Source organism: Gasterosteus aculeatus, chromosome 21 (genome assembly GCF_964276395.1).
Source record: "Gasterosteus aculeatus chromosome 21, fGasAcu3.hap1.1, whole genome shotgun sequence".
In the NCBI taxonomy this organism is placed as follows: Eukaryota; Metazoa; Chordata; class Actinopteri; order Perciformes; family Gasterosteidae; genus Gasterosteus; species Gasterosteus aculeatus.
The window spans coordinates 3,304,752-3,324,077 of record NC_135708.1 but is presented as its reverse complement, the minus strand read 5'-3'; the positions used below and the strand labels follow the sequence as shown (position 1 = coordinate 3,324,077).

At 44.6% G+C, this 19,326-nt stretch overlaps 1 protein-coding gene and 1 pseudogene across 2 annotated transcripts in view; one reads left to right on the top strand and one right to left on the bottom strand.

Annotated features, from left to right (window-relative positions):
• LOC120814248 (dual specificity calcium/calmodulin-dependent 3',5'-cyclic nucleotide phosphodiesterase 1A-like) overlaps positions 1-19,326 on the top strand; it is a 609,273-nt pseudogene that overhangs the window by 93,249 nt on the left and 496,698 nt on the right. The window lies entirely within an intron of this gene.
• On the bottom strand, positions 130-13,524 carry LOC144390282 (protein NLRC3-like). Its single transcript, XM_078096765.1, has 9 exons — positions 13,409-13,524; positions 8,739-12,494; positions 7,578-7,727; positions 4,885-4,963; positions 4,521-4,731; positions 2,560-4,363; positions 2,295-2,468; positions 1,230-1,403; positions 130-334 (listed from the first exon to the last, which is right to left on the bottom strand). The coding sequence occupies exons 2-9, from the start codon at positions 8,804-8,806 to the stop codon at positions 145-147; spliced, it is 2,850 nt and encodes a 949-aa protein (XP_077952891.1). The 5' UTR covers positions 8,807-12,494; positions 13,409-13,524; the 3' UTR covers positions 130-144.

Genomic DNA, 19,326 nt, shown 5'->3' with positions numbered 1-19,326 from the left:
CAAACCCATTTTCCTCAATTAGTGATATTATCACGTAGCATAAATAAGAAGATTAATAGGATGACCCTGTTATGTTTTATTGTGAATGAACATTGTGTTTCAATTCCATGTAGCATGGATGTAAATAAAGACACCAAGTGGACATTAATTGGATCCTGACCTGAGAGTCTCCAGTTCACAGTGTGGACTCTTCAATCCAGCAGACAGCAGCTTCACTCCTGAATCCTGCAGGTGGTTGTTACTCAGATCCAGCTCTCTCAGACTAGAGGACTGGGAGCTGAGAACTGAGGACAGAGCGTCACAGCTTCTCTCTGAGAGGTTACAGCCATCCAGTCTGAAGAGAGAACAATCAACAAGAAGAAAGATAACATTATTGTTATGAAATGAAATCTTCTTTAATGTATTTGAACTAAAATAAAATCAGTAGGACCAAAGAAAATGTAATTAGCTTCATATTAAACAAGAGGAACAATTTACAGTAAGTACTGTAGTATCAATATCAGGATGAGGCAGGGATAGTTAATGTTGTTGTTAATGTTTATTAGACCTAAATACAGAATTAGGCTTCTCTATCCTCTATTTGACTTCTTTTAAAGAAAGATGAAGAGAGAGAACAAAGTGAGTGTTAATGAGAAATTAATCTTTTTTGTGTGATCTTGTGTTTTTTACATCCTGAATTGCAAATAAACAACCATCAGACAAAAAAGTATTGAGTCCTACTCTACTATTATCCTTTTCATCCATTAAATATATCAAAACAAAACATAACAAAGCTTGAGAGGAACAACAGGATGTACCTGTGATGTTTTTTGTGAAGGAACATTGTCTTTCAGACTCTCTATTTTTTAAGCTACTGAATTTGTTTTGTCTAAAAGGATCTTGTAATGTCAGGGAAACAAAACATACATTCACAAAAAGGGCCAAAGTTTTGTCCCTGAGATTACTTCCTCTGTTTACAAAGTTCTGGTTCATTTCCTGGTGAAAAAGATTTTTATGAAACCTGAAATCTTAAACAAACAATTTTAAGAAGGGAGCTGATAGTTTAGACACACATTTAAATCATTGAAGACAATCCCATTTTCCTCAATTAGTGATATTATCACGTAGCATAAATAAGAAGATTAATAGGATGACCCTGTTATGTTTTATTGTGAATGAACATTGTGTTTCAATTCCATGTAGCATGGATGTAAATAAAGACACCAAGTGGACATTAATTGGATCCTGACCTGAGAGTCTCCAGGTCACAGTGTGGACTCTTCAATCCAGCAGACAGCAGCTTCACTCCTGAATCCTGCAGGTGGTTGTTACTCAGATCCAGCTCTCTCAGACTAGAGGACTGGGAGCTGAGAACTGAGGACAGAGCGTCACAGCTTCTCTCTGAGAGGTTACAGCCATCCAGTCTGAAGAGAGAACAATCAACAAGAAGAAAGATAACATTATTGTTATGAAATGAAATCTTCTTTGATGTATTTGAACTAAAATAAAATCAGTAGGACCAAAGAAAATGTAATTAGCTCCATATTAAACAAGAGGAACAATTTACAGTAAGTACTGTAGTATCAATATCAGGATGAGGCAGGGATAGTTAATGTTGTTGTTAATGTTTATTAGACCTAAATACAGAATTAGGCTTCTCTATCCTCTATTTGACTTCTTTTAAAGAAAGATGAAGAGAACAAAGTGAGTGTTAATGAGAAATTAATCTTTTTTGTGTGATCTTGTGTTTTTTACATCCTGAATTACAAATAAACAACCATCAGACAAAAAAGTATTGAGTCTTACTCTACTATTATCCTTTTCATCCATTAAATACATCAAAACAAAACATAACAAAGCTTGAGAGGAAAAACAGGATTTACCTGTGATGTTTTTTTGTGAAGGAACATTGTCTTTCAGACTGTCTATTTTTTAAGCTACTGAATTGGTTTTGTCTAAAAGGTTCTTGTAATGTCAGGGAAAAAAACATACATTCACAAACAGGGCCAAAGTTTTGTCCCTGAGATTACTTCCTCTGTTTACAAAGTTCTGATTTATTTCCTGGTGAAAAAGACTTTTATGAAACCTGAAATCTTAAACAAACAATTTTAAGAAGAGGGCTGATAGTTTAGACACACATTTAAATCATTGAAGACAATCCCATTTTCCTCAATTAGTAATATTATCACGTAGCATAAATAAGAAGATTAATAGGATGACCCTGTTATATTTTATTGTGAATGAACATTGTGTTTGAATTCCATGTAGCATGGATGTAAATAAAGACATCAAGTGGACATTAATTGGATCCTGACCTGAGAGTCTCCAGTTCACAGTGTGGACTCTTCAATCCAGCAGACAGCAGCGTCACTCCTGAATCCTGCAGGTGGTTGTTACTCAGATCCAGCTCTCTCAGACTAGAGGACTGGGAGCTGAGAACTGAGGACAGAGCGTCACAGCTTCTCTCTGAGAGGTTACAGCCACTCAGTCTGAAGAGAGGGATGAAAAAGAAGCAGTAAGTATAAAAGATGGCAGCATGTTTAAGTTCTGATGTAGGAATCTAACTCTCTCTGTACTTACAGAACTTTGTTGGAGGCTTTGACCACTGGCAGCAGCCTCAGAAGAGCCTCCTCTGAAGCAGAGTATTTCTTCAGGTCAAACACCTCCAGATCTTCTTCTGATGACAGTAAGATGAAGACCAGAGCTGACCACTGAGCAGGAGAGAGTTCTTCTGTGGAGAGACGTCCTGATCTAAGGGACTGTTGGATCTCCTCCACTAGAGAACCATCATTCACTTCATTCAGACAGTAAAAAAGATTGATGCTTTTCTCTGGAGACACATTCTCACTGATCTTCTTCTTGATGTACTGGACTGTTCTCTGATTGGTCTGTGAGCGACTTCCTGTCTGTGTCAGCAGACCTCGTAGAAGAGTCTGATTGGTCTCCAGGGAAAGACCCAGGAGGAAGCGGAGGAACAAGTCCAGGTGTCCATTAGGACTCTGTAAGGCCTCGTCCACAGCACTCTGGTAGAGACGCTTTGGTTCAGGTTTGACTCTAAAGACTTTAGACACCAGGGAGTTTTTTTGTTCTTCTGACAGCAGATTGACACCAGAGCTGAAGAAGGTCAGATGGACATGAAGAGCAGCCAGAAACTCCTGAACACTCAGATGGACGAAGCAGAACACATTGTCCTGGTACAGTCCTCTCTCCTCTCTGAAGATCTGAGTGAACACTCCTGAGTACACTGAGGCTGCTCTGATTTCGATGCCACACTCTGTCAGGTCGGATTCATAGAAGATCAGGTTGCCTTTCTGCAGCTGATCGAAGGCCAGTTTTCCCAGAGACTCGATCATCTTCCTGCTCTCTGGACTCCAGTGTGGATCCGTCTCAGCTCCTCCATCGTACTTGACCTTCTTCACTTTGGACTGAACCACCAGGAAGTGGATGTACATCTCAGTCAGGGTCTTGGGCAGCTCTCCTCCCTCTCTGGTCTTGAACACCTCCTCCGGAACTGTAGCAGTGATCCAGCAGAAGACTGGGATGTGGCACATGATGTGGAGGCTTCGTGAGGTCTTGATGTGAGAGATGATCCTGCTGGCCTGCTCCTCATCTCTGAACCTCTTCCTGAAGTACTCCTCCTTCTGGGGGTCGGTGAACCCTCTGACCTCTGTCACCATGCCAACACACTCAGGAGGGATCTGATTGGCTGCTGCAGGTCGTGTGGTTATCCAGAGGCGAGCAGAGGGAAGCAGCTTCCCCCTGATGAGGTTTGTGAGGAGCACATCTACTGAGGAGGTCTCTGTGACATCAGTCAGGATCTCATTGTTGTGGAAGTCCAGAGGAAGTCGACACTCATCCAGACCGTCAAAGATGAACACAACCTGGAACTCTTCAAACCTGCAGATTCTTGCTGCTCTGGTTTCACTGAAGAAGTGATGAACAAGTTCCACCAAGCTGAACTTCTTCTCTCTCAGCACATTCAGCTCTCTGAAGGTGAATGGAAATGTGAACTGTATGTCCTGGTGGTCTTTGTCTTCAGCCCAGTCCAGAGTGAACTTCTGTGTTAATACTGTTTTCCCAATGCCAGCCACTCCCTTAGTCATCACTGTTCTGATTGGTTTCTCTCCTCCAGCTGAGGCTTTGAGGAGGTCTTCTTGTCTGATGGTTGTTTCTGGTCTCGCTGGGTTCCTGGATGCTGTTTCAATCTGTCTGACCTCATGTTCTTCATTGACCTCTGCAGTCCCTCCCTCTGTGATGTAGAGCTCTGTGTAGATCTCATTCAGAAGGGTTGGGTTTCCTGCTTTAGCGATCCCCTCAAACACACACTGGAACTTCTTCTTCAGGTTGGATTTGAGTTCACGCTGACAAACTGCAGCAAGAAGTCCTGAATGAAGACAACAAAGAAGATTAATGAGTCAAAGAATAGATTTCAACATGTCCTTTCCTCAGAGAATGACTATGAATATATTCTGTCCATCTCTGGAGACATTAGTGAAGGTCTCATTTATCAGCATGGTAAATCTGTAGAGAAATCCTCTTACTGCTCTGCAGACGCTCAGCCAGCTCCTCCTGCTTCATTCTCCTCAGAAAGTGCAATGAGATCTTCACAAAGGCCTCTCTGCTCCTCCTCTGCTCTTTATCCAGCTGCTCCTCATCCTCCTTCTCTAAGCATTCTGGGTAATCTGAACTCACAACCTTCTGGATCTTCTTCAACTCGTTCTTCACAAAAGTGAGGATGTTCTCCTCCAGCAGCTGGAACAGAACATTCTATGAATGACACCAACTAGAACATGGAAGCCACCATCAGGTCCATGTTGGACAGACGGACAATCCACTGGTCTACAAAGTGCAGCATGGAGATGATGGTGAACTGAGAGATGTTAAAGTAGTTGTTCATGTACAGACCATGAAGATGGAGTCCAGGTGTGTTTGATGCTGCTGGGCAGACGGACCTGTAGGAACCTCTGAGCTCTCCTGGTCCTCTCTGTGGAGGAACATGAACCATCAGCTCACATGGTGTTTGGACCATCAACACCAATACAACTGGCTTCTGTCATGATTGATCATGATGAAAACCAGATGGTGAAGACTGTTGATGATGACGGACAGTTTATTAGTTGAGTGACAGTTAGTCATCAGTTTCACCTGGTTTTAGTTCTTACTGTGGATCATAAAAACAACGTCTGCAGACCTCTGCATCTGGTACAAAGTCCTATGAAACTCCTCCAAACCTCTTTAGTCCGTCCCCTGACCTCTAGAAGTCTCCTTAGATCTTCTGAAACTAGTCTTTGGACCTTTTCAAAAGGTCTTGTCTACTGATGATACTTTGTCCAAACCTCTGCATGGAGTCCAGAGACCACGTCAGCTGGTCCACAGAGCACTGAGTTTATTCAAATCACATGTTCAGTCCCAATCATCTGTCTCCAGAAACCTGCAGCTGTCTCCAGATTTGACCTCTGCTGATCCTGATGTGGAGGAACTACCTCACATTGTGTTTACATCTAAAGATGTTTACAGTTAATGATTCACACTTAAACACACACAGACCAGTGAGATGATGGGTGTCTAACTCAAGGCCCGAGGGCCATATTTGGTCTGCTGGGGGGTCCAGTGCAGCCCGCTGGATGACTTTACTATTGTGAGAATTACACAAAGACACAAATAGCTTTTCTATAAAAGTAGCTGCTATTCCTAATCAGTCCACTGGGGGTCGCACTCTGTGAGTGAGCGCATGTGTTAGACCAGGGGGACCAGGGGCCTCATTTATAAAAGCTTGCGTAGGATTTGCTCCAGAAGTGGCGTACAGATGAAACGTAGGACGTGCGTACGCACATAAATATTCAGACTTATAAAACGTCCTACGCAGTTTTCCCTTAATAAATCACAATCACTTATAAATGCAGCGCAGCTTTTGCGGCTTCATGTCACGCCCATAGTTGCCCATATATAGTCTGTGGAACGCCCACAAATTAATATTCATCGATTGCGAAATCATGACAAACACACAGAAGAAAACGAAGAAACGTAACTTCACTCAGTGTGAAGTGGAAATGATCATTGGGAGGTGGGAAGGAGAAGTAAGATGCTCTTTGGAGGACACAGTGTGGACATCACTGATGCCAACAAGGCACCTGAGGGGCAAAAGGTTGCAGAGCAACGCTGCAGCCTCACGACCTCGGACCCAAATAAAGAAAAACTGGTCTGACATCAAAGTTGATGCAAAAAAGCGTTTAGCCATCGCCAAAGTGTGTCTCCACAGGGAGGAAATGGACACCGGAGCTGTCCCCTCCTGATGAGAGACTGGCGGCAGTGATTGGGGATCGGGGACAGGGTCTGGGCCAACATCGGCGTCAGGGGGTCGAGGCACGTTTGGAAGCTGTAACACATTATGTAGCACAGCACATGCAGCACGATGTTTCACACCTTTTCAGGAGTAAACAATAACCTCCCTCCAGTGCAGTCGAGGCAGCGCCATCTGCCCTTAAACAGGCCGATGGTGCGCTGCACTACAGCGCCAATCCTTCCATGTGCCACGTCTCCTAAGAGCGAAGATCAGCCATCAGCGTCATTACGCATTGTGACGGCATCATGGCGTTTTATTACCGTCCATCTGATTGCATCTGACAAGCAACAGCTGTGTTTAGAGGATGAATTTAACAACATGCCGATATTATTGCAGAACATATTTCACTTTTATTTTTGAAAATGTGTTAATTTGTATTTGTTTGTTTTACGCTGCAGATCGATCAAACGGGTGTTTGTGTTATTTATGAGAGGCAGTATTGGCATTTCTTTTACAACAGTCTAGTTTTACACACTTTCACACACGTTTGCGTGTTTCTTGCGTTTGTCGACGGTTCTCATTTCACCCGTTTTTGTGCGTACGCGTGGGTCCGAGCTTGCATGAAGGACATTTTTCCGTCAAGTTTGCTTTTTATAAATACCAATTATTGCGTAGAGAGCGGCGTACGCTTTCTTTTGTGCGTACGCAACGTTTATAAATGAGGCCCCTGGTCCTTCACCAACGCAGTGCTGGTAGATCACCTAACATTGAAGAAAGAACCACGTCAGGTCACCACGCATGCATCAGTGCAAGTCATGGAGTGAGGTAACGACCAAGAACGTCTGCAGTAACTTATTGTTGCTTGTTTCTTTACATGGATTCGTTTTGTGCTCCCGGTCTGCAGCGCTGTTGTTGCCTTGGTTACCGCTGCTGCTCGTTGTTATTATTCGGGCGATCGCCATGACTTGGATTGAAGCGTTGATGACAAGTAGCTTGCGAGCTGATAAAGTGTGGGCTCCCCTGTGTTAGACCTTTTAGACCACAGCGTTCCTCCGGGCAGCAGCGCCCGCTTGGAAATGACGGCCCCCCGTCGACCGGACCATCGCCTAAGATTTTACTGGTCCGGCCCACTTGAGATCAAAGTGGACAGTATCTGACCCAAACCTAAGATGAGTTTGACACCCTGGAGTTAGATGAAGATAATGAGTTCTGTCATGATGGATCGTCATGGAAACAACACGTTAAACAATGAACAAACATTTATGTGATTCATGACTGAGGATCAGAACAGTTCTTCATCTGTTTAAGAACTTACTCTGGGTCATAAGAACGGCGTCCATCTTTGAACTCAATCCATCGACCAATAGACTGATCACTCTTCATGGACACACATCTGGGTTCAGGTCCAGATTGCAGACCAGGTTCAGGATCAGGTCCAGCTCCAGGTCCTGGTCTCTGATGGATCCTGGTTACACATGTATGTATTAAATGTATTGATCACAACATTAAAGCTACTCTCACATCGGGAATTAAGAATTAAAGCAAATAAAGCGTCTGTCTATGTCTAGCTGTATCTCACCCTTTTGTTGTGACACAATACTAATCATGGTTATTATTATTTTCTATCTTTCATTGTAGGCGTTGGACAACAGTACTTTCTGATTGATGTTGTCTTCATGGACAGATGCGAATACTTCCAAAGCCATTCTATTCTCTGTCAATCACAACAATGTGAGCGTGATGACGTCTGGGCCGTGGTGACTGATAATGCTGCTCACTGTCTGAAGGAATACAGGAGGCTCTGAGAGGAGTGTTGCCCAACAGCGTACATGTAACCTGCCTCTGCCATGTCATCACGCTGGTGGGTGAGACCTGGCAGCTCTGCAAATCATTCTCCATTGTGACATGGATGAGATCTGCCTGCTAGAAAGAGAAGATGCTGCTTCCTCATCAGCAAGGCGTTTGTGCAAGCTAAGGCTCCGAGTTGCACTTGGAATGAAGTTTACAATGTTTTTGATTTTTCCACCAAAGTTAAGTTGAATTTTCAAAATGTTTTATTGTTTACTGCACGGGCTGTTGCAATTGTTATGCACCTTTGTTAGTAGATATTGACAGGACTATTCCTACTTAGTTTGATCTTACAAAGAACTAACGGCATTTTTTGTTCAGTCATGGAATTTGTTTAATTTAAACCAACAAATCTGAATTTTTTTTGAATGACTGTTCTGTTTGGACACAAGAAAAGATATTGCCATGTTTTTATCAAGCAGCATGTTTTTGCCTGAAATAAGGTTCTATGTATGGAAGTTTTCAGTTTTAACTGAATATATTGTCTACATTTCAGTTCTTAATTCACTGTCTCTGCGTGAAATGTTAAAAACCAAATTGTCAAAAATAAAAAAAATAAAAAGAATTGTGGGAAAATTATACCAGAATTTGAGAAAAAATGAAACAGATATCATGGGGCCCAACTTACTCTGAGTCATAAGAACGGCGTCCTTCGTAGAAGTTAAACAGACGACCCATAGACTGATCACTCCTCATGGACAAACATCTGGGTTCAGGAGACGTTCCTCTCTGCTGATGTGAACTGAAAGAAACACTGAGATTACATCATCACATCATCATCTAATCATGAAGCATCAGCTCACATGGTGTCCGTCCTCACAGAGACCAAAACAAGGTAAAGGTCCATGACGTGAGGTCTGAATGTTTTACACTGCAGATCGATCAAAAGCGTGTACGTGTTATTTATGAGAGGCAGTATTGGCATTTCTTTTGCAACAGTCCTTTAAGGCAAGGCAAGGCAATTTTATTTTTATAGCACTTTTCATACACAAGGCAGACTCAAAGTGCTTCACATTATACCATTTCATACAATAAAGTGAAATAAAATGCAGGAATTAAAAGACAATTAAAAACAGCAAATAAAATTATAAATTAAAATCTTATTTAAATTGTTTAATTAAAAGCAGAGGTTAAAAGTGCAATGTAGGTCAAATTTATCAGAAGGCGAAGCTGAACATAAAAGTTTTCAGTCTTGTTTTAAACGTGGTCAGAATTGGGGCAAGTCTTAAATCTTCAGGAAGTTTATTCCAGCTGTTTGTTGCGTAGTAACTAAATGATGCTTTCCCATGATTTGTATTTAGTCTGGTTTTACACACTTTCACACACGTTTGCGTGTTTCTTGACAGTCTACTGACCACGTAGCTGTTGTGACCCTTTTTCCCTTGCAAGGAAATAAACGGAGAAAAGACATACTTGACTCAGAGCCTTTGATTCTTACTTAACGATTGTCTGTGCAAAATCTTCCACCACAATTTGGTGTCAGAAGTGGGATCGTTTGAAGCTCCGTCGGGACTCCGAGGACGTCCGGGAAGTGGCCACTTCAGGATCCACCAAAACGTGATTCTGCCCTATACCTCATCACACTCAGAGAGAGGGGACCGGCGACCAAAAGAGACCTGATTGGCTTCAACACGATCCGATGAGGAAGATTTTCACACGAATCGGGTAAGAAGTTGATATTCTGATTTTCAAACGGGGCTTCCTGAATTATAACGGGTGATAACAGGTTACAAAGACGGGTATTTAGTACTTTGGGATTTTTAAAATTATTTTTTCTCTCTCTTCTTAGAAAATCCAAATTTTGGTTATTTGATTGGGCTTCTAATGATGATAACTTGTCTTTTTATCCGGTTATTTGAAAAATGTGTATAAAATTATAAGAGTAATTGTACAGTATTTCCGGTTCATCAGCATTCAACTTTTTACTGAGGAAGACAGGGAGCAATGTGCGCATTTACGATTGTATTCAGACTAACTATCTGAAAATCGCATAATTGTGACCCTTGACCAAAAGGGGGAAGACAGGGAGCAATGTGCGCATTTACGATTGTATTCAGACTAACTATCTGAAAATCGCACAATTGTGACCCTTGACCAAGGGGGAAGACAGGGGCAATTGACAATTGTGACCCTTGACCGAAGGGGAAGATAGGAGGGATTTTGAGAGTTCACTGAAATCGCAAAATCTCAGCCATTGACCTAACAGGAAGACAGGAACAATATCGGGGTTTTCGGACAGTAATCTGAGAACAGATATTTGCGCCCTTGACCTATATTTATTAACCAATAGTTCTGGTTGGGTTTTAACTTGTATTTTTCCTACGTAAAAGAAAATCAAGACTTATAGTGACGACTATATTTTAAGTAATAAAAAGTATACTTCACCACGCCTGAAAGATGGGTGGTGTACACGGTAAAGGTAAAAAGGAAATGGGTTCTCCGGAGGGACCCATTGTGGATCTGATGAGAAGGAAATATGGAGATCAATCTCTAGAGTTTTTGCCCGAGTGGTCAAAAGATTTTGGGTTCCCTGCAAATGGTTCTTTCAGTAGAATAAAACTGAACATGTTACGAACAGGCTTAGAGGGAAAAGAGAAGGGTATAAAAACTCAGAGGGTGATAAAAGGCAGAGATTTGGAGAACATTGAGAAACAAAGTAAATGGTTAAAATGGTGGGAGGATGAATGTGGATGTAGAGAAAGGAAACAAATGGCTAAAGAATTGACATGCGCACAAACCAGATCCAAATGTTATTGAACAAAATGACCGATGTGCTTCTTCTCCCTTGTATCCGAGTCTCACAGGGGCTGGCGGCCCTCTCCTCAACACATGCCCACCACCGTACCCTGCTTCATCTGCGAACCAGCAACCTCCGTCTGCAGGAGCACATATCAAAGTTCACTACACCCGGCAGAGGGAGGAAAAGGAAGCGGCAGTGAAAGCAGCACAGGAACGACTCCTCGGCGAAGAGGAGGAAAAGAGACAGGCTGCTCTCCTCACTCGCTCTCGCTCTCCAGGAGCAACCGGAGGGGACACTTCTGCCATCAACAAACTGATTGCAGAGCAACCATCTACATCAGATGTTGTTTCCCCCTCTTTCGACCCAGAGGGAGTTCCCCCGGATGCAAAATCTGTGCTCCAAACCCCAATGATTCAAGTACCAGGACACTCAGGTCCCATACTTGTTTTCCGGCCTTGGACTGATACGGACACGGATGAGATCTGCCTGCTAGAAAGAGAAGATGCTGCTTCCTCATCAGCAAGGCGTTTGTGCAAGCTAAGGCTCCGAGTTGCACTTGGAATGAAGTTTACAATGTTTTTGATTTTTCCACCAAAGTTAAGTTGAATTTTCAAAATGTTTTATTGTTTACTGCACGGGCTGTTGCAATTGTTATGCACCTTTGTTAGTAGATATTGACAGGACTATTCCTACTTAGTTTGATCTTACAAAGAACTAACGGCATTTTTTGTTCAGTCATGGAATTTGTTTAATTTAAACCAACAAATCTGAATTTTTTTTGAATGACTGTTCTGTTTGGACACAAGAAAAGATATTGCCATGTTTTTATCAAGCAGCATGTTTTTGCCTGAAATAAGGTTCTATGTATGGAAGTTTTCAGTTTTAACTGAATATATTGTCTACATTTCAGTTCTTAATTCACTGTCTCTGCGTGAAATGTTAAAAACCAAATTGTCAAAAATAAAAAAAATAAAAAGAATTGTGGGAAAATTATACCAGAATTTGAGAAAAAATGAAACAGATATCATGGGGCCCAACTTACTCTGAGTCATAAGAACGGCGTCCTTCGTAGAAGTTAAACAGACGACCCATAGACTGATCACTCCTCATGGACAAACATCTGGGTTCAGGAGACGTTCCTCTCTGCTGATGTGAACTGAAAGAAACACTGAGATTACATCATCACATCATCATCTAATCATGAAGCATCAGCTCACATGGTGTCCGTCCTCACAGAGACCAAAACAAGGTAAAGGTCCATGACGTGAGGTCTGATGTGGACCACATGGCTCCCTGTAGTGGTTTAGGTCTACTGGTCCTGCTGGTCCCACTGAGAATCAACAGCTCAGTCTTTCAGCTCACTGTTTTCTTCACCAGTCAGTTTGGTTTAGTCCCAACAGGTCTCACCAAGTCCTCCATGGAGCTCTCCCTCCCTCACTGGACACTGCTGAAGGGCCCTGGAGCAAGAAACCCAGAACCTCCACCAGAGAGTCTGGTAGAAACACCTCATCATCAGCCTGAGACCCTCACCTTGCATCAACAGAGGGACCAACGTCTTTGAATTTTAGAGGAGGATCCATAGACTGGTTACTCTTCATGGACACACAGCTGGGTCCAGGTCCTGGTCCAGGTCTGTGATGAGTCCTGGGTCACACATAAAGAGTCAGAGTCTGTCCAACAGAAAGTCTGATGGAAACATCTGGGCTCTTTCTCAATATGCGGCCTGTTCTCGGGGAGTCTTCTTGAAATGACCCGCTGGTATTACATAGTTATACATGAGATGAAACTATACTATAATTCAGCTTATACACATACAGTATATATGTATATATACTCATGAGATATAGACTATAACCAGGCTGCGTGTTCTTAACGTTTAATCTGTTGTCAGACTGATGTTCGTTCACCAGTAACGTTTCGTCTCTTTGAGATCAGAGTTTAGATTCATATCTGTTTAAATTAAACTTTAACATCTTGTCTGTATGCAGCTTGTTATTGTCTATTATTGTGCATTCAAAGGGACTCGGAGCTGTAATAATAATAAACGCATTTTTTCCAAATATGAATTATTGAGTATTTCTCCGTAAGATCTTTCACGTGTGGTCATCTACATGCAATGAAGTGAAAATGTTTCTAGTTGTTTCCTTGTTTGACCGTGTAAGTGTTCCCCTGAGGTTAATCACTAATGATGTCCCCCATCTTACTGCAGCCTCATTGATCACTGTATCATAGACATTAAATACTATGAGGTTAATCACTATTGATGTGGACACACAGACGAGCTTCAGCTACAATTTAAATAAAACTTACATTCATTTACAGTTGTGTGTTTGTGCATTTAACTGGACGAGGACACTGATTATCACCCTCTTCATGTTTGAACTGTAGGTTATATTAACTAAAAGAACATTAATTGATTCATTGTTGTTGCTCAAACCGTCTCTGTACTTTATGAAACATTTATAAAGCTGATGCAGTGTGATGTGATACATCATCATCCGTCATCATCCGTCTCAGGTATTGAGGAAGGACCCTCATCATCAGCCTGAGACCCTCACCTTGCATCAACAGAGGGACCAACATCTTTGAAGTCTGGAGGAAGATTCATAGACCGGTTACTCTTCATGGACACACAGCTGGGTCCAGGTCCAGGTGCTGGTCTCTGATGGGTCCTGGTCACACATGTAGAAGCAGAGTCAGTGAGTCAGAGACGTTGGGACATGGAGACGAGTGGAGGACAGTTGGAGATGGTCCTCTCACCTCTGAGCTTTGGTCTGGCTGTCATGTTCCCCACACAGAGGGGCTTCAGAGGGAGGGACTCCGTCCTCTGGGTCCTCAGCCTGATTCATAGCAGAGTCCACACCTTCACACCTTCACACCAACCTGCTGGCAGAGCTCACACGTTATTATCTTCATCAGGACAAACACACAGAGCTCATTCACCTCAACACTAAAACTCTCATGGGACACTTTGTGTTGTTGTCTTGAGACAACGTGTCAAGAGACGTCATTTTAAATTCTCATCCTATAAATGTCGTGTTTCTTTTAAGCGCTTTCGTTTGGCAGCAGGCAGCGATCCATCAGGACGTTATTTATGTTAAATCACTATATAGGCCACTAAAACTCAGCATGCAGAATGACAACATGAGATGTGTATCATATATCGCTACGTTTAGCCGCTAGCAAGACACCTCGTTAGCAATGTTAATAAGCTTGTTATAGCACGCTCGTACATTGATGCTAGTATTAAGGGCTCTCGCGATGGCTTCTTTGTAATGTTACTGTGAGCTACAGAGCTGACATAAAAGCGTCAGCTAAATGACATGTAATGATTTAAAAGATGAACATTAGCACTCATCTTCCAGCAGATGGAGCTGTGCTGTTTCTCCTCTTCATCTCCTTCAGAGTCCAGAAGTCAGTAAAACAGTCCAGTATCACATGACATGTGTCATGGTCAAATATGTTAGGACATAATGATCACTTTTAGCATAAGATTGTCTATATTGAAGCTTGACGTGTGAAAAGCAGAATGACCCAACGTTTCCATTTGCAGCGGAGTCTAAAGAAAGGAGGGCGAGTCAACTTGCTCTCACACAAACGCTGGAACAAAGGAACTGTCTGTTACTTCATCTCAACCTTCATATCTCACTTCGCAATTTGTCATACTGGCCACTGGAGACGACCTTCATGTGTGTGTATAAAAGCTCAGCGCTGCTCGGAGACGCGTCTCCACAGAGCTCTGTAATACGTGCGCGTGTATTTGACCTCCTGCTAGCAAGAAATCTATTGACTTTTACAACTTTGATCATTCATCAAGACTTTGTTTTTATTAGATAACCATAGAAATAAATGATTCTCTTCTCCCGAACTAGTTACAATGAAATATTCCACAAGAGTGTTGCTCGGTGTACCGGTACTAGAAATACTAGCGACGTGTCGGTCGCCAACGAACCGGCTCTGAGAGCGACTCTTTGACGCGAACGACGGGAGCCGCTTTGTTTCTCTCTCTCTCTCAAGCCGCATTTGATTGGTCAATATGTGTGGGGGCGTGTCTCTCTCTCAAGCCACATTTGATTGGTCAATATGTGTGGGGGCGTGTCTCTCACTCAAGCCGCATTTGATTGGTCAATATGTGCGCTGAGCACAGGGCGGAGGGGCGGGACTTACACACACAGCAGCAGCGAACAGGAGGGAGGAGTCAAGAGTCAACAGAGAAACAGAGCGGTAAAAAAAAGATCATTTCAGAGAGAAGAAACAGGATCAGCCCCTCAAAGCGGAGCCACTTGGGCCGTTTCTCAATACCTAAGACGGCGAGAACGGACTCGCGTTCCCGCGAGAATAGACTCGGGAGACAGACTCGGGAGTCCTGACTCACGGGTACGGGAGAACGGAGAACGGACATTTCCGCAATTGGAACAGCAGCTGACTTGATGACGTCACCACAGTAGGCGGTCTTTGTTTACGCACGCAAGTAGAAATGTATAAAAAGCCAGCAGCGTGTTAAGGGTTGTGGAAGGTGTTTGTTGAAATTGCAAAAGTATTCTGATTGAGTAGCTGGCAACGAAGAGCACAATAAAAACATATTGGTATTATTATATTTAATAAATAATTAATTTGAGTAGTAACTACATGGATCCGTACTTTAACATATTTAACTAACGTTAAATGACCGAAAAATAAACTAACAGATTAGACGTCATACAAAGCAAAACGAATTGTATGTGTCATGTTTAACTGCTACTTTAATACCAGCATCACATTAGAAGATGATTCTCGAGAATAGGCGGCTGGAATGAGCGCTGACCGCCCGGTGCGCGAGAGGTTACGTTATAACGGCTCCGTTAGATTTGGAGGCATTTTTTTTAAATAGGCTGAATGTTGACCACACATGTGTTGCTTAAACCGCCAACTTGTATCCTTAAAAAGTGTTCACATCACATTCCGTTATTTAACAATAGTGGTATTTAATAAAAGACGACTTACAGTTGTGCGTTTTCTCATCTGCCATCGCAGCTTGCTGAGGTGAAATGCATTCTGGGATATATGTCTCTCACAAGAACAGACGAGCCTGCTTCGATGCATGCCCGGGAAAATGGGCGGGGCGAGTCACATCCGGGTATTATGACCGTCCTCGGCCAGATGCGGACTTGAGAATTGGAACAGTACTCGGGCTGTGACTGATGACGTTTCACGAGTCCACGAGAACAAAAGTCCACACAAGAACGCATATTGAGAAACGGCCTTGGTCTCAATGTAAATCTTCCCTGAAGGACAAAACTCTGCATAATGATTTTTTTTCTTTTTGTTTTACACATTTTAATTTATATGTTGTTGTGTGATTCTGTAAGCTTCTGTATGTTGTTTCACTTTAAATTTGTTAAGTATTAAAAAGTTCAAAATATCTAAAAGTTAGTTAAGGGTTCATTTGTAAATAGTTAAACGTTTGTTTTTGCACTAATTTTTTTTTTTTATCACTCTGTAGAGTGAATAAATGTTTATATAAAAACATGTGATAAGTGTTTTTTTTACATTAGTAATTCATATTGCGCATAATTTTATATTATTGTAACGTTTCGTGTAAATAAAGAGCCAGGTTCTTATCGCTCGGGTTTATTGTTGTCTGTTGTCGGCCACAGCCACGCCATTTCACACACCCGGTCATCAACTTAGTCAGAACAGAACTTCCCCTTCCTGTGCTCCCCGAAAACTACCCCATTCCCCGGAAGGGGCGGTACCCCAACAATGGCCTACTTAACAGTAACATTAATCAGAGCCATATACATTCATGAACTTAAGGCACGCTACATTACTCCCCCCCTTCTTAAGTCCTCGTCCCCGAGGACAAAGTCTTTAAGCCTCAGTGGCGGGGTGCCGCTTCCTCCTCGGTCGGCCCGCGGGTGTTGACTTTTCCCGTTGCCCCCCTGTGTGTCCCAGGTCAGGTGGGTCCAAAGCCGCAGGTGGCAAACTGCATGCACTTGCGATGTCCCCCGGGCCACCTGCGACGACTTCCCGGTTAGGTGATGCCACGACAGGCACCCCAGGCGTTTCTCCCTCTCCTCCAGCTGTCTGAGGGGAGGCGATGCCCCGGTATGGTGCCAGCCTGTCCCGGTGTAACGCCACCCGGCGCCCCCTGTCAGGCATCTGCACCCGGTAGACGACCTCTCCCAGCCGCTCCAGGACCAGACACGGTCCCACCCATTGGCTATCCAGCTTAGGGCACCTGCCTTTCTTCCGTTTAGGAGTGTAGGTCCACACCAGCTCCCCAGCCGCAAAGTGTCGGCCTTTCGCCCGGACGTCATAATTCCTCTTTTGTCGCACGCCCGCACTACGCATTTGCCTGCGGGCATACGCATGTGCAGAGTCCAAGCGGTCCTGCAGCCGCCTGGCGTAGTCCGGGCCAGCAGGGACCCGCGCCGCATCCGGGGGTCGTCCAAAGGTCAGTTCCGCTGGTGTTCTCAACTCTCTGCCCAACATGAGGAGGGAGGGTGTACATGAAGTGGAGTCATGGACCGCAGTGCGACATGCCATCAGAACCAGGGGCAAATGCATATCCCAATCGCGCTGATGGTCGGCAGTCAGGATAGATAGCTGTTCGCCCAGAGTCCGGTTAAATCTTTCCACTAACCCATCACTCTGGGGGTGGAGCGGTGTTGTACGGGTCTTTGTGATGCCCAGACGTGTACACATCGTGGCAAAAACTTTAGATTCGAAATTTCTCCCCTGATCGCTATGGATTGACTCTGGCACCCCCAGCCGACTGATTATCCCCTCTACTAGGGCATCAACAATGGTCTCGGCCTCCTGGTCCTTAATGGCATAGGCCTCAGGCCATTTAGTGAAATAATCCACAGTAGCGAGTATGTAGCGATTACCTCTGTCTGTGAGTGGGAGAGGGCCCAGAACGTCTACACCCAGCCGCTGCATGGGCTCCCCCACCGAAAACTGCTGTAGCTGAGCCCTGGACTGGCCCGGTGGACCTTTGCGGGCAGTGCAGAGATCACAGCACCGACAAAAGTCTTCAACGTCTCTCCTCAGCCGCCCCCAATAGAAGGCCTGACGGACCCGCCGGAGTGTTTTGGTCACCCCAAAGTGACCGGAGCCTGCAGAGCCATGCATGGCTTCGAGAACAGCCCCCTGCATCCCTCTCGGTACCACGGTCTGCCACTTTTTCTCTCCCGACGCTGGTTCTACCCATGCCCGCTGAAGGACCCCATCAGCCAGCTGCAAAGAATTAAATTTAGCCCACAGCCCTTTTGTCCATGGGGAGAGAGCGGCCACCTCCTCCCAGGGCGGCCGCTGCCGCGCCTCCACCCACAGCATCACTGGCTGCACGTCCGGGTCTCGTTGCTGTTCCGCGGCCCAGATAGCATTGTCCACCACCAGCAGCTCTCTACAAGCCCTGACAGTCTCTTCACACTCCTCTCTGTCCCGCTTGTTTGGCCCCAGAACCAGCTGCTGTTCTCTGACCTCTCTGCGGTCACAATACCGGCAGTCGTCTTCACTGCAGGGTCGACGGGACAGTGCGTCAGCGTTGCCATGCCGTTCTCCAGCACGGTGAACCACGCTGAACTCGTAGCCTTGCAGCTCCTCCAGCCAACGAGCCAGCTGTCCCTCAGGCTCTCGGAATGTCATCAGCCACTGCAGTGAGGCATGATCAGTGCGTACAGTGAAGGGGCGGCCACACAAGTAGTACTTAAAATGCCGTGCGGCAAAGACGACAGCAAGCAGCTCCCTACGTGTGACGCAATACCGCCGCTCAGCTTTATTCAGGGCTTTGCTGTACTAGGCCACAACCCTCTCTCCTTCCGGCCATGCCTGTGATAAGACTGCCCCCACTCCATCGCCGCTAGCGTCTGTGTCCAGAACAAAAGGCACTTCGGGGTCAGGGGCTGCCAGGATGGGTGCGCTTGACAGAGCCTCTTGGAGGGTGTTGAATGCGCTTTCACAGTCCTCCGCCCACACAAAGGGCTGGTCCTTCTGCAGGAGCCTGTACAGGGGGGCCGCAATGCTTGAAAATCCCCGCACGAATTTCCTGTAATAGGAAGCTAAACCCAAAAAACTTTTTAGTCCCCTCTGGTCTGTCGGGCTGGGCCACTCGCGTATGACACGCACCTTCTCCTCCACTGTGCCGATACCCTCGCTGCCTATTCGGTGCCCCAGAAAGGTCAGCTCCCTGCACAGCAGCCTGCATTTGTCCGGGTGTAGCTTCAGTCCAGCACCTTTGATACTCTCCATAACTCGGCGCAGTGCTGCCATAGCTGAATCAAATGAGCTGCCATGGGCCAGAATGTCATCTAAGTACACCAGGCACTCCGTGTGTGGAACTCCAGCTAACACCCTCTCCATCAAGCGTTCGAATGTGGCAGGCGCATTACACAGTCCAAAACAGAGCACCTTAAACTGCCACAGCCCCTTTCCTGTGCAGAATGCGGTCTTGGGCCGGGCCTCTTCGGCCAGGGGGACCTGCCAATAGCCG

What these genes read in the sequence shown, in the direction of transcription:
- LOC144390282 (XM_078096765.1), bottom strand. Translation starts at nt 8,806, where the DNA reads ATGAGGAGTGATCAGTCTATGGGTCGTCTGTTTAACTTCTACGAAGGA. An exon ending in AAAGCCTCCAACAAAGTTCT is followed by an intron (nt 2,469 to 2,559) that starts GTAAGTACAGAG and finishes CCCTCTCTTCAG; the next exon opens with ACTGAGTGGCTGTAACCTCT. An exon ending in TGTGAACTGGAGACTCTCAG is followed by an intron (nt 1,404 to 2,294) that starts GTCAGGATCCAA and finishes TTCTCTCTTCAG; the next exon opens with ACTGGATGGCTGTAACCTCT.